Below are 13600 nucleotides of genomic sequence, written 5' to 3'. Positions count from 1 at the left end.
ACGACCGCCCGGTCCTCGGAGACGTAAATTCAGTTCCGCAAAGCGAATAACGAAAAGGGAGAAAATTATGTCAGAATAATAAGGGGAAATGAACGGAAAGAACCGAACTAAATATTTCGCGCCTCGCGACTTCAACCCTTATAATAAAAAAAAGTCCATGTACCTTGCGCAAACACACCGACACAAATCCGCTCCGCAGTCACCGAATCCGAGCTCCGAGCCGATCGGACTCGGTGAATTGTTTTCTTTAGGAAGTACCTACCTACTAAATTGCCCTAGTGTCACCGTACCTGACCCCCGAGCTGAATTAATAGCGTGATGCACGGATCTAATCTTATCTGATCCGAAGGAAAGTACCTCAGTACCCAAGTGAATAACATGTCGTCGGACCCTCTGGTCTCTCTTTTCCTTTCACTCTTAACATGTCCTCGAGCCCCTCTAGACTTCTCTCCCTTCCTTTTTCTTTTCATCCCTTTTCCATGATCTCCTCTAGACTACTAATATTTTTCTAATATTAGTATGAGGTGTATTACTTATGCTCTCAGGTCCCCACGGCTTTCTTCTCGGATTTACACAAACCAGCTGAGACAAGTCTCGACCCTCCGTCTCCCGTCGTACAACCATAACTTTCCGAGGCCAGCCCTGACCCCACCACCACCAGAGATGTTGGAAAAACCCCTTCTAGTAATCAAGGGCATCGGGTTCATCTTTTCATTTCTTCTCTCCGCCTTACGACGTTCTATAGCTTTCCGTTTTAAGCTTATAGGACACTCGATGTTTTCTTCTAAAGCTTCGTCGACGGACCCTCAGAAGTCCATAGTCATCGTCGGCGCTTCCATCGCGGGATACTCCGCCGCAAGTACCATTGCAAAGTACTTGCTACCTGATTCCCCGTATCGCGTCGTAGTGGTTGAGCCCCGCGATCACTTCCAATTTACTTGGGTCCTCCCCCGTTTCTGCGTCGTCGAAAGTCACGAGCACAAGGCCTTCATTCCTTATGGTCCCTACTTACCCAAGAATGCGTTCAACGTAGATGGTGGTAAGGTATCCTGGGTCAAGGATCGAGTTTCGAGTATCACTAGAGATGCGGTTCGCTTAGAGTCTACCGGTCAAGAGATCCCGTATGAGTACTTAGTCTTGGCGACCGGCGCGGGCGCCACGGATACCCTGCCTAGTCGAGTGGGAACCGACACTAAGGCCCAGGGAATGGAGTTCTTAAGAGATATGCAGAAGAAGATTCGCGATTCTAAGGATCTGGTTGTCGTTGGAGGAGGCGCTGCTGGTGTTGAGCTAGCGACTGACGCCAAGAACCATTACCCCGATAAGAGAGTGGTTTTAGTACACTCTCGTGACGCTGTCATGCACCGTTTCGGACCGAAGTTGCAGGCCGCTGCATTTGACGGCATCAAGGATCTCGGAGTTGAGCTCATCACCGGTGATAGGGTGGTTCGAGAGGATAAGGAGAGAGGTATTGCTGTGTTGAGGAGTGGCAAAGAGATTGCCTGCGACTTCTTGGTACACACCCTCGCCCCCAACTTCGTATAGTATTAAAGCTGACAGGATTGAAGGTCAACTGCACAGGTCAAAGACCCGACTCTAAACTTCTAGCACAACTGAGCCCGGAGTCGATATCCGATTCAGGCCACGTCCTCACCAAGTCCACCTTACAAATTAAAGACGAATCGCTACCCAATATCTACGCCTGCGGCGATGTATCCGACACTAACACGGCGCACCCTAACTCTCGATCCGCAAGACGCCAAGCTACAACTGTGGCATACAACGTGCTCGCCGGTGTAGAAGGGAAGAAGCCTAGCGAGATCTATGAACCCCACTGGATGGATGGAGTGATCAAGCTGACATTGGGACTTGTAAGTCAAACCCTACCCCACACGAACTCGTCAAGGCGCATACTGATAAATCTAATTTGATATAGCATAAGTCAGTAACAAACATTGGCGACGATCATACCGAATTCATAAAGCCGATAGAGGACAAGGACGTCGCTCTTATGTCTGCGGGTGCTTGGAAGAAGCTAGGGGCTAAGCCATTCGAGGATGACGAATCCGAATTCTTGAGCAAAGTCCAGTCTAAGATTTAAACGGCCTGCCATCTACTATTTCAACATGTAGATTTGGCTATGCATATAGATCATATAGATCGGCCGGCACCGAGTCTTGAGTTGTACCATCAATGACTAGGGTTTCGAGGGAAAGGCATTCGAGTTAGGAGTCATGGATCATTCCCATACAGAATCGGAGTTAGACACTAGCATTAATAATACCAATATATCGTACTGAGGAATCTACCTACTTAAGTATGCAGTACGTCGCTGATCACATTACTTGACCTTCGATTCATCTAATCCGAGCGCGACTAGCCCCATTATCGTCAGAGCACGCCTTACATGCCGAGGTGAGCCGACAAGAGAATTAAGTCACGAGAAATTGTAAGGCTATGGTCGGACAAACGGGCGTATTGAATACCATGTTAGGTTGCCTACACTCACCCACTCTCTCGGTTAGCTATATGCGAGAAAACAGCGGATGACAAACCTTCAATAATCATCTCAATTCCTCTTGTCCTAAGAGTCCGACTTCCAAATACTAATATTCGACATCCGGTTAATATCACGACCATTCTATTGGCCGACTTTCCCTGCCGAATGAAGCCTCTCGTCTACAGCCGGGTATTTTAACCACGATCTTGAATTATCCCCAGCGCTAGACGAACCCATGGGGTTCATATCTGGGGTACCGAGAACCCAAAGCTATTGGCCGGGGTGATAGTGGTTCGGCTTGGCGATGACTTGTTTCCCGGTATTTGACAGATATTCCTCGTGATATATCGCAGCGGGACTCCCGCGTATATCAGCGGGCATGTCTTTCTGTCTTTCTCCCACCGGACAGTTAACGACACCCGTTTAAGTTGCACGACACAGCGAAAATGAAGCTGCTAACTCTCCTCGCCCTAACCGGCGCCGCCCAAGCGCACTGTAAGTCTTCGCCCCTTTACCCTACCCCCTATCTTGGGTACATCAAATCAACCCAGTACTAACATCAACGCAGACCACTTCCCAAGACTAATCATCAACGGGGAGCCCGAGGCCACAGACTGGACATCCGTGCGGATGACAAAAAATTACCAAAGCAACGCGGGGGTAACATCCGTTAGCAGTCCAGACATGAGATGTTACCAAATGCGCGGAGCTTCCAACACAGCCACCGTCGCCGCAGGTGACGTCCTAGGTTTCGTCGCCGCCTCCGCCGTCACCCATTTCGGCCCCGTCCAATTCTACATGGCCAAGGTACCCGAGGGCGCTGATATCAGCACCTGGGACCCTGCTGGAAATGTGTGGTTTAAGATTGGTAGTATCACGGCTGTCCCACCGCTAGGATCGAGCGAGGCTACTTGGCCTGCTTACAGTATGTGCTCTCTCATACCGCGCACAACCAACGAACATTGGGTTAACCGCTGAATTAGACAAAAAATCCGTCAACGTAACAATCCCCGCCGCCGTACCTAGCGGTAAATACCTAGTCCGCGTAGAATCCATCGCCCTGCACCAAGCGCAATCCGTGGGTGGCGCACAGATATATCTCTCCTGCGCACAGATCGAAGTCACCGGTGGTGGAAACGGTAAACCCGGTCCTCTTGTCGCATTCCCCGGCGCATACCAGGCGTCTGACCCCGGTCTACTCTGGTCGTACTACCCTGTTCCGACTACTTACACTGCTCCGGGACCTGCTGTGTGGACTGGTTAGTTGGGTTGATTTGGTGAATAGCTAAATGAATGAGGTGGAGGCGAGATGTGTTGGTAGAACGGAGGTTAGTCGTACTATAAGAGTCAGAATATAATCATACAATTAGCAACGTATTATTTAGGTAACTGTAAGATCGCATACATGGTGCCAACCCGATGTGTTTACTCAAGTCCGAGTTGGAACACTCACGTAGAAATAGCCTCAGTAACACAACTCCGCACGTAATAAAATATCACTCATTAAACCCAACGCCTTGGGCTTCATTTTTATTAAAATACAAAAGGTACAAATGCTCTAACCCTAGAACAGCAGTAGTAGCAGTGTTCAGTAAAAGCTAGAAAGGCCATACAATCTCGCCCTCGACTGGCCATACCTTGGTTCTTTTCTTTCCGAAGTAACTGCAACGGATCGCAGAAGATCCATCAAACTAATAACTAGTAGTTCAACGCAAGTATAGCTCGATCCCTATTCGCATCTAGAGATGCAACGCAACCTTCCAACTCCAAACGAGTCTATCTATGGTGTGGGAATATTAACACCACAAACCAAAGGATTAAGGCCTAAAAAATCGACCACGTGAAGTAATCTTCACTTCCTTCTGCTCATGTGGGGCTTAATGGCGTCGCTTTTTATTGCTACGACCACGATCCTCCTCGTCGAGGCCACCTTCGCGATCCTTTCGCTTCGCCTTCTTCTCCAACTCATCCCAATCTTCACCTTCATCATCATCTTCATCGGAACCTTCCTCGCTGGCCTCTTCAGACGCGTTACTATCAAAGTCTGAGTCATCCTCGCTGGATTCACTCGCCTCCTCGAGTTCGGATTCCTCGATTTCGAAATTGGATTCCTCCTCTTCTTCTTCATCACCCTCGTCGTCACTCTCATTTTGGAGGAAGGACCAACCTCCATCGGCGAAGAATTGATGGGTATCGGATGTGACGGTCTTCATGATTGTCGGCCAGTTCAAGTTCAAAGGACCTTCGGTGAAAGCGATGTTGCTACTATCTAACCATTCCTTGACCACGTCCAAAGACTCAACCGGGATCGTGTTGATATGAGCCGGTGGTCGCGTGAAGTCCTTGAACACGAACACCAGGTCAAAGTTCTTCAGGCCGAATTGTACACGTTCCAGGTGAGCAATTTCGATGTCATCTATCGTGACGACGAGGAAAGGCGGCTCTGTGATTTGGATGAGACATTCTGTTGTGGGCTGGATTGTGACATTGCTTCGGAACGGGACACCGTTAAATCCGAGTTCACGTAGTGGCATATCAACCTCAACATTCTCATTCCTGCCAGCATCGGCAATCTTGTCAGCGAAGCTCTTGAATTGGCGATCAAGCTCCGCTCGGTGCCGACGATCTTCTTGTTCTTGTTCGAACTCGTCTTCGTCACCGTGTCGGTACTTTCGCTTTCGGTTACCGGTCTCATCGAATTGAATATCCGTCGCTTCTCGATAGAACTGCACATCCTTCGTCTTCTTCTTGTTGCCGATGATAATAGGGTCCTTGAGATGCAGATGAATAATTACGATAAGTTCATGAGCGCAAGGCTGGAAGAACAGATGGCGGATGTTAGAGAACAGAACATCAACTCTTTGCTGCGTGTTAAGCGGCGATTGATATCGAATACCGTTCTGGTGTATCTCGACTTTGCCAGGAACACGCTTGCCTTCCATAGCAGGACGTATAAAGACGTTGTCCATGACAGGAGGGCGACGATCTAGAGCTCGGTTAGTATGCGGTTGTCGAATGTTTTTTTCCCTTAAAAGTTTCACTTACTTCGAATCTCAATCAGTTTGTCCTGTTCAACCACATCCTCCATATCCTTCTTCTCTTGCTCCTTCTTGGTAGCCTCCTTCTTCATGCTAGAGATCTGTGCCGCAATTTCTTCGTATCGATCGCCATCAAGAGAACGGAACGTTAGGCTCCTAACGAACTGTGCCGAAGCGTCCTCAAATGGCTGGTCGTCCTTTCTACCTACTCCCTGGCCAGGAGAAAGGAAGTTGATACGTAGGAATGACCATTCGCCCTCGTCATTCTTACTAGCATTCTTTATAGTATGAATATGGAAGGGGACTGGTCGACCCATGACAGGAAGAACAACAGTGTGATTCTTTTGATCAACCAAGATTTCAAGATTCTTCACCTTCAAGGGCATCTGGTTGTCTCGCTTGTAAGACTCGAATTTCTTGAACTTCTTCACTTCGGCGCCGTCTTGGCCGGTAGTCGATTCGGAGAAGCGGTCTAATCCTTCTTTCTGCTTCTTCGATGCCAACTCCTTTTGATGTTCTCGGCGCCTCTTTTCTTGATCTTCGTCGACTTGAGTGGTACGTTCGGATCGTAGACGCGTGCTAGTGATGTTTTTAGTAGCCACAGCACCGACACGAGAATCCTTCTTCTCCTTCTTGGGGGTAGGCTGCATCTCCTCATCATCCTTGAAGAAGAAAGATGTAGCATCTAGATCGATCGGGGCATCGCCAGTGAAGATGACTGGGTCGCTTGTCGTCACTCGGATGGTGTCGGTGAGAACCAAGGAGTAGGTCTTGCTGAGCTTATCCTTCGGCGACGGGTTCTCAATATCGGTGAAGCCGGTAGTGATGCAAAGAGTCATACCATCCTTCAGAGTGCGAGGGTTCTTGGCACTAAGGACCAATGTTGGGTCCTTGCTCTCGAGACCAATACCCGCACCAACATTCTTCAGGAAATGCTTCTCAAGTTCTGGCTTCTTGGATTTAATGTGGCTCAAAGCCTTACTGTAGACATCCTTGGCAACAGCGCCGTCTCGAATCTCCTTAATAACTAAGTTGTGGACGGCATAGAGGAGCTTGTAGGTATTTTCCTGCGTCTTGTTCGGGTCGACCAGGTATGTTCGCGCAATCGAGGAGCAGTAGGATTTATATCGAAGACCCATGCCAGCGATAATGACTCCCGGGTGAAGGTGGTCGCCAGTAGGTTCTGACTGAAGCTTCAAGTCGTATTTACCACCACTCTGTACTGCAGGACCTAGGTACCAATCGAGAGAGGAAGGATCAAAATCCGAGGGCAGTCTTTGTTTGTTAGGTAACTCAACAGTCTTCCACCACTTCTCATCGTCAAGCTTCCTGTCGACTTTGTCGGCAAGTACACTGTGCTTTACCTTTTTCTCCTGATCTAGGACATCGGACATCTGGTCAAGGAAGAAGGGTGTCATGAGTGCGACACAGGCCTTCGAGGCAGCTCGCATCGCTCGTAATTCGGTCTCATCTTTGACGGAGAAGGCAGCAGTCGATAGGGCGGTGGAGATGTCGACCTCTTCGATATCCTTGCACTTATCGCTGTAGATTTTCTTCCATTCGTCGACGAAAGGACCATTCGATCTGTCTTTGGTGATAACACCCACTTTTTTCTATGATTGAATCAAGTCAGTCGAGAAACACAAAAACAAGGCTGAGATTGGTATCGCTTACTCCCGCGGAATTGATGGTGTCGGCGACTTTGGCGAATTGCTTTTCATTCGCCGCCGCATCCTTGCCCCTGACTAAAATCTCAATGGGAAATCTACCTCCCTTCAGCGGTTCTAAGTGCTTAGCTATATATAATTATTAGTCGCTTCGTCGCAAAGATGTAAATGATGAAATATGGGCGTCGCTACCTTTTTTCGCAGTCGTGACGATGTAGAGGGTGTCGGTGGTGAAAACCATAAGGGTTGTCGGGAACTCGTAGCCTAATAACCAGAACTTAACACGACGCACGTTAGTATTTCCACAATTATCACAAGTCTCGAGTTCTCTACGATGCATAAATTCAAGGTAAAACTTACGTGCATGGTATTATTCTTCTGGAACTCCGGGTTTTCCTCGACCTTGCCCATCACAACCACAATAGAAGATGCGCCACCGAAAACAACATCGCCGGCGCGTTTATCGGCCTTCCAGGAATTAACGAAATGGTTAATTCGCTCCTGGAAGAGCTTGCTATCAATCTTAATATCTGCCATCTTCGTAGATGATCGCAAAGTTGTTTGCGAAAAGATGGCAGATGAAAAAGGAGGATTGACAGCGATTGAAATGAAAAAAAAAGAGGGATGTTTCGGCGACGGAGAGAAGGCTGTGAGCGTATCAACCTTTTGCTCCAAAAAATTGGGATGTGAGGTGACGCGAGCTTGGGCCTAGAAGTATCCACTTTTAGTGCGCGACGCGGTAAGTGGCTTAATGGGTTGCAGGAAGGCCTTAGGAAGAAGGTACGTACTTCCCCGGCTTATCGACGTAGCTGGAGGTGTCCACTCTATCTTGTATTACCTAAGCAGATTCCCCTCTTTTTCGGAGAAAAGAAGAGGAGTAGATAAGATGTACTGGACGTACTTTTTTTTTATCCTTCGTACTCCGAGCAACTCGAAACTTGGAATATTCACCTCAGTTCACTTCACTATGATCTGGAATCAACAGCAAACCATGAAGTTCAAGGTGGCAAGTAATGATTTTGGTGCGAATATGGAAAACCCAAAATCGCTATGGTAGTTGATAAAGGTCAAATCAACCCGTACCTGAGCGGAGGAGATCCACTCGTAAAAAAGTGGTTGATGTGGTAACGATGGTGCTTAGGTGGTGAGCAGGTGAAAAGCAATTCAAGACTATGAATCATGGTAAGTTATACATCCAATCTTAGCTAAGCATGGAAATAGGTAAGAGCTTGAAACAGGAAAACTCACCTTCACTCTGCTTTAAGATAGAAGCAATTGTGATGAGTAGGATGGACTTAGTCCGTAGGGGCTTGGTTTCGAAGGAATAGGTCTTCCGGGAAAGCGTATCCTCCCTATTATAGAATGTAAGTGTAATTAAAGACTCAAGTTGACTACTGTTGAAAGAAAGGAAATTAGGAAACTGAGGCCCTAATATACTGAAAATAATTGTATGGGGTGTATGGGCAGAGTTTCGCTGTCGAGCAGCGCGTCGCCGCATTTGCGACGTTATTATTGGCGGTACCTTCACCTGGAGATTCGGGTGATTGATTGGTCTGTCGAGTACCAATATGTGCCAATCAATCCGTTTAATAATTACAGTGGTCTTGCTCAAACTCCTCGTTATCATAGAGCAAGATCCCGATATCACGATCCTCTATCATCGTCACATAATTAGGCAGCATCGGTTGCGATAGAGGCAGCAATATTATTTTCTAACTACCTAACTACTGACTATAATCAGCCTACTCGTGATCGCTTCGAGGGCGGCTCATTATCAGTACGTGGCCCAGTATTGTCCTCGGGCTCCTCGATAGACGGTGGGAGTTTAAAGCCATCGTCTGGAATATCGGGAAGACCTCCACCATTGCCAGAAGAACCGTTGTTATCACTACCGCTGCCTCCATCCCCATTGATCAAGGAGGAGTCTTGCTTATCCGAGGAACTCATGTTGGCCAGGGCAGGGACAATCCGTTTTCGTTCGATAATCGCAGTGAAATGATATCAATGTCTTTTCGCTCTAATTGGATGTTCGCTTTTTAAGGGCGCCGATGGGATCGTGGGTGAAATTTTGCGCATTGAGTATGATAGGTATGAGGTGAGTGCTGAAAAAATCTTTACCAGAATGCAACCAAGCAATTCGAATAAATAAACATCAAGAGTATGGCCATTTACGCCCTGATTAAGCGTATAGTGAGCGATGCCATATCGTGGATGACGAAACACAGCAGTACAAACACTCATGGTAGAGTCTACTCAGACATGATTCACTGGCTCGACTCGAATCTCATGTCACACTATCTAGAAGAACTTCATAATCGTGTGTAAGGGACGCGTGGAAAGGGGGATAGGGGGTTCGTAGCACATATACCGTCCTATAGATCATCTAGCAGAGGATGGTGCAATTAATCAACGACTTGCGATGTATCGCAAACGAGTGTTTCTTTCAAAACTACGAGGTGAGGATTACTACGTGGACACGTGGCATAAGTGTTCATTATATCAATCACTGTTGTCTTGTATCGCGCATACGTGGCAAAAACTCATCGCATTCCATTAGGTATACCCTCAGGTAAGAACAAGAGAAAGGAATAAAAACCGCCCCATTCCCATAACCTTCACCAGCCTCCCGTTTCATCAACCATCACTGCTATCCCGCCTCCTCCATTTTCTCCTCAAAGACCGCCCCTATACCCATTGCCAACTCCGAGCCCACAAGTCGTAACCATAGGTGGTGGGTAGGAGACCATCAATGATCAGTCAATTACTTGCCGGAGCATCCGCCGCCAGAGCAACCGCCACCAGAACAGCCTCCCTCTCCACTGCTGCCTCCGCCGCAGCATCCACCGTCACCGCCACGGCAGCACCCGCCACCTCCGACGCTCGGGCCGTGATCGCCGGAACCGCTAGGGGTGGTGTCGCCACCAGGCTGGGGGGCCTTCTTGGTGCGAGTGATGAGCACGGAAATCTTGGAGAAGCGCATTTTGGCTGCGAGGATTGGTTGGTTGATTTTCCGATGAAAAGTCTTAAAAGAGTAGATTGTTTTTCCGTAGGTTTGGTATTGGTATCGGTATTGTTTTGTAGTGTGAGTTGTGTTTTTCGGTGAGATAGAATGAAGAGAAGAGAGAAGAGAGAAGAGAAGAGGGTCAAAAAACAGATGCGAGATGTGTTTAAATAAAAAAGATCAAACTCGGCATTGACCAGATGATTGGGGAAACAATGACCAGGAAAACAGATCATCGCATGATGGAAGAATGGAAGGCAGGTGCTGGGTGTTGCATATTTAGGGGGAGATACTGACTTCGATCTAATGTTTCCTGATGTGGTTTGCGGCGACGCCCTTTCTACGCTTAGCATCCATCAGGGGCAATCCACAATGGCAATTAGTTGGCGTTGTAAGAACAGCACGTAGCTGCAGGGAAGCAGGTACTCCCAACATCATCATCTTACCTTAGAACCTAGGTGCAACGACACTACCGAGGATGAGATGAAATTCAAAGTGTCTGTCATGTTTCTAATAGCACGTGGTTATATGTTTGGATTTTTCTTGGCACACATGTATAACACATGTCAATCCTCAACACAAGAGATGATAAAACACCCTGATCATGACTACTGATTGGTAACATCTACAAACAATGATCCGGATTCCCTGATGGGTTCCCCCACCACTCAGGGAACGGATATGCCTTTCCACTAGCGCCGAACACTGCAAAGGAAAGCAGGAATATCACCAACTGAGACCCTCCGTCTAGTGCCGCGCCGATGAGATAATTGTACTTATTATAGATCTTCGGCATGCGACGTCTGAGCCAGATCTGTGAGAATATACCAACCGCAATCGAGGACCAAATCCATGAGGTATTTCCGTAATAGTTTAGGCCAGCGTAGGCGCATATAATTGAAGTGTTGATAGGAATATCCTTCAGTTTTGGGAATAACTTGATCAGACCCCAGTGAATAAGGGGAACGAAAAGACCAATAACGATACCCATAGGAACGATAAAGTAGCGCCCCGCCGGACCGTACATCTCCTTCGCTAAGGCCCATGTGACAGCCTGCGTGTTGAAGCTCTGTATTACCGAACCGCTCCAGATATTATTACCTGCAGGATCGAGGAGAATCTCTCGTTGGCTATTGACGATGATGGTCATGACGGCGTAGTTCAGGCCTGCTCCGAGAAGAGTAGCGTAAATCTGGGTAAAAAACATAACGCGATGCGGCACCTTAGTGTATTGTCCGACTTTGAGCCAGTTGGCCAAGTTGACCGCGAGAAGGATGACTTGATGCGACCAACTAGCGAAGTATAAGTTGGCGAGAGGAAGACTAGGGTGCACGGCGCCAGCGACCATCTTGGAGATCTGATTGGTAGCCACTCCGCTTCCGTATAACCCATACAGAATACAGGAGAATGGGGCAATGAAAGATCCCAGAAGAAGAGAGATGATGTAACCCCACCAAGGAAGCGTGGTTTCGCCAATAATGTTAACAGCTAACCCAGCAAAAAAGCAAAGGACAAAAAGAGCTAGATACCACCACTGTGGTACTTCCTTATACTTCAACATGCCCTGGTAATGCGGATCGGGTTGAGTTCTACTGCGCGCTTGTTTCCACGCGAGAACCATATCCTTGCCGTAGAATATAAGGACGTGGGTGATTAACGCCCCTATAGCTAAATTCTGCGTGAAATAACCCCAAACCGTGCTTGAAGTTAGATATGGTAAACCAACCTCAGCTAACTTGGCCTCATCGACGATACCATCGTCGGTCAAGATTGATGTAGGATGGAACACTGTGCCATTTCCTGCGAATAGAGACGTTGACATGAAGGGGAAGCTCTTAGCGCTCCATGTATCATTGTAGTACAACCCGAGCAGTGCAGCATACAATATGATATAACCAATCCAGGAATTGAATTGTTGCTTTAGTGGTAGCGACAGAAACTGACTCTGAATGTACTGCCAGTCAAGGCTGAAATTCAGTATACCCATCCCTTCATTCGAAGAAGCGCCTCCAAAGATGGTTGAAAATATCGTGCGTGTGGATTTCGGAGCGTTGATAGACGCCAAGCAGAATATCGAGATGCCACTAAACCATGGAATGATATAGGCCGGAAATATTTCCCACACGACGGCGAAGAAAAGAGCCCAACCGAATTTGATCAATCGACCTCGATTGGCGACGTGATCGAAGTGCAGATTTTGGAAAAGCACTACTTGCGGCAGTGTCAACCAATACACCATTTCCGCGGGGTAGACGATTAGCGGTCGCAGCAAGCCGGCCAATACGAAACCGCAGAGCGAAATCGAGAAGGTCGCGAGGACGGCAGTGGAGGCGGAGATACTCCGATCGTAGAATAAGCGTTCCGCGGCGTACACCTCAACTCCGGATAAGCCATTGTTGGCCGATGAGGCAACAAGCGATGCTACGACGTGCTCTTTGATGCCGAAGGGTTGACCGGAGTTGACGAACTTGAGTGTATTCTGTATCCACTTTGTCTTGAATCTATCCGGGCGGGGGGTCGAGAGAGCCCATGCTTCGCCAAATATAAAAACCAAGACTATTGATGTTGAGCACGTATTCATAGGAGTTGACGGATCCTCAATCGGAGAGGAGGTTAAACATACGTTGGATGAAAATAGTCGAGACCTGTACCTGAAATGGTTTGAACAGGTAAAGCATAGTAATCACGCTAGAGAGAGCAGTGAATACGGAGCCCAAGACGATGGAACGGAAAGTAAATGCAGGATCGCCATCGTCACGAAGTGATATCAAGAACCTAGATACATCGATTCCTACCAGATGTGTTATGTTAGTTGCGGGAATTGAAAGGGGTGCAGGATACTATTTACCATTCCGAATAACGGGATGCCCTTTTACGTGCACAACCCCATCGTCATGCTGGGAATCCTCGTGGCTCTCAGTGCTTGTGTCGTGTAGCGCATTGGCACTTGTTTTATTGCTGAGGGGCTCGACAGTTGTCTCTGCCACAACTTTCTTGGGCTCATCCGGAGCACGGGTTCCAGTTGGATCCGACATCTTCTAGAAAACGTGGAAAAGGAGCAAGATCTACAAGAGATTCGCTACTACATGGATATGCATGCATAGGGTGAGATTGATCGAAATAGAAAGCAGAAAATGAAAATCCCAGCATGATATATACTTCATTGTTTTGGGTACCAAAAAGGCTCTTTTTCGCCTCCCATGGCGAATGGACTGTGTCGCACGGGTAAAACTAGAACCATACAGGCAGGTCAGGATGCGATTCATGGGTGACATGCTACACGGGCCGTAATGGCATCAAAATGGCAAACGATGTCGCGATAGTGCATTGTGGACTAGATAAGTGATCTAGAGCGGGTAGCACAGGAAGTGGAGTTGTCCGGATTTGGAAAAAA

The 13600-nt window shown here is 47.8% G+C and overlaps 5 protein-coding genes across 5 annotated transcripts; 2 read left to right on the top strand and 3 right to left on the bottom strand.

Moving 5' to 3' along the window:
• Positions 1–663: 663 nt before the first annotated feature.
• Positions 664–2101, top strand: F4822DRAFT_424739 (FAD/NAD(P)-binding domain-containing protein; the record flags this gene model as incomplete). Its single annotated transcript, XM_051460198.1, has 3 exons — positions 664–1515; positions 1569–1871; positions 1937–2101. 3 exons carry the CDS (start codon positions 664–666, stop codon positions 2099–2101), a joined length of 1320 nt encoding a protein of 439 aa, XP_051320035.1.
• A 316-nt stretch (positions 2102–2417) lies between these two features.
• Positions 2418–3847, top strand: F4822DRAFT_43178 (glycoside hydrolase family 61 protein). Its single transcript, XM_051461532.1, has 3 exons — positions 2418–2995; positions 3069–3425; positions 3484–3847. The coding sequence occupies exons 1-3, from the start codon at positions 2947–2949 to the stop codon at positions 3762–3764; spliced, it is 687 nt and encodes a 228-aa protein (XP_051320034.1). The 5' UTR covers positions 2418–2946; the 3' UTR covers positions 3765–3847.
• A 14-nt stretch (positions 3848–3861) lies between these two features.
• Positions 3862–7872, bottom strand: F4822DRAFT_387690 (SPT16-domain-containing protein). The gene is made up of 5 exons (XM_051456826.1): positions 7566–7872; positions 7398–7482; positions 7213–7334; positions 5546–7151; positions 3862–5486 (listed from the first exon to the last, which is right to left on the bottom strand). The coding sequence occupies exons 1-5, from the start codon at positions 7740–7742 to the stop codon at positions 4378–4380; spliced, it is 3099 nt and encodes a 1032-aa protein (XP_051320033.1). The 5' UTR covers positions 7743–7872; the 3' UTR covers positions 3862–4377.
• Positions 7873–9704: 1832 nt separating this feature from the next.
• F4822DRAFT_42972 (uncharacterized protein) lies at positions 9705–10698 on the bottom strand. Its single transcript, XM_051461153.1, has one exon. It carries the CDS (start codon positions 10557–10559, stop codon positions 9963–9965), a length of 597 nt encoding a protein of 198 aa, XP_051320032.1. The 5' UTR covers positions 10560–10698; the 3' UTR covers positions 9705–9962.
• Position 10699: 1 nt separating this feature from the next.
• F4822DRAFT_43136 (peptide transporter MTD1) lies at positions 10700–13587 on the bottom strand. The gene is made up of 3 exons (XM_051461465.1): positions 13055–13587; positions 12830–12997; positions 10700–12762 (listed from the first exon to the last, which is right to left on the bottom strand). The coding sequence occupies exons 1-3, from the start codon at positions 13239–13241 to the stop codon at positions 10832–10834; spliced, it is 2286 nt and encodes a 761-aa protein (XP_051320031.1). The 5' UTR covers positions 13242–13587; the 3' UTR covers positions 10700–10831.
• Between the last annotated feature and the right edge of the window lie 13 nt (positions 13588–13600).

Source organism: Hypoxylon trugodes, assembly GCF_022578975.1.
Source record: "Hypoxylon trugodes strain CBS 135444 unplaced genomic scaffold F4822scaffold_1, whole genome shotgun sequence".
NCBI classification, from domain to species: domain Eukaryota; kingdom Fungi; phylum Ascomycota; class Sordariomycetes; order Xylariales; family Hypoxylaceae; genus Hypoxylon; species Hypoxylon trugodes.
Note: the sequence above shows the minus strand (reverse complement) of the source record. Positions and strands in the feature narration are given on the sequence as shown.

Bases quoted from the DNA above. Each gene is read 5' to 3' on its own strand.
- F4822DRAFT_43178 (XM_051461532.1), top strand. From the start codon at position 2,947: ATGAAGCTGCTAACTCTCCTCGCCCTAACCGGCGCCGCCCAAGCGCAC. The intron at 2,996-3,068 runs GTAAGTCTTCGC...ACATCAACGCAG, and splicing joins CGGCGCCGCCCAAGCGCACT to ACCACTTCCCAAGACTAATC. The intron at 3,426-3,483 runs GTATGTGCTCTC...CCGCTGAATTAG, and splicing joins GGCTACTTGGCCTGCTTACA to ACAAAAAATCCGTCAACGTA.
- F4822DRAFT_387690 (XM_051456826.1), bottom strand. From the start codon at position 7,742: ATGGCAGATATTAAGATTGATAGCAAGCTCTTCCAGGAGCGAATTAAC. The intron at 7,483-7,565 runs GTAAGTTTTACC...CGTCGTGTTAAG, and splicing joins AGAAGAATAATACCATGCAC to TTCTGGTTATTAGGCTACGA. The intron at 7,152-7,212 runs GTAAGCGATACC...ATTCAATCATAG, and splicing joins ACACCATCAATTCCGCGGGA to AAAAAAGTGGGTGTTATCAC.
- F4822DRAFT_42972 (XM_051461153.1), bottom strand. From the start codon at position 10,559: ATGCTAAGCGTAGAAAGGGCGTCGCCGCAAACCACATCAGGAAACATT.
- F4822DRAFT_43136 (XM_051461465.1), bottom strand. From the start codon at position 13,241: ATGTCGGATCCAACTGGAACCCGTGCTCCGGATGAGCCCAAGAAAGTT. The intron at 12,998-13,054 runs GTAAATAGTATC...CACATCTGGTAG, and splicing joins GCATCCCGTTATTCGGAATG to GAATCGATGTATCTAGGTTC. The intron at 12,763-12,829 runs GTATGTTTAACC...CAACATCAATAG, and splicing joins CTCGACTATTTTCATCCAAC to TCTTGGTTTTTATATTTGGC.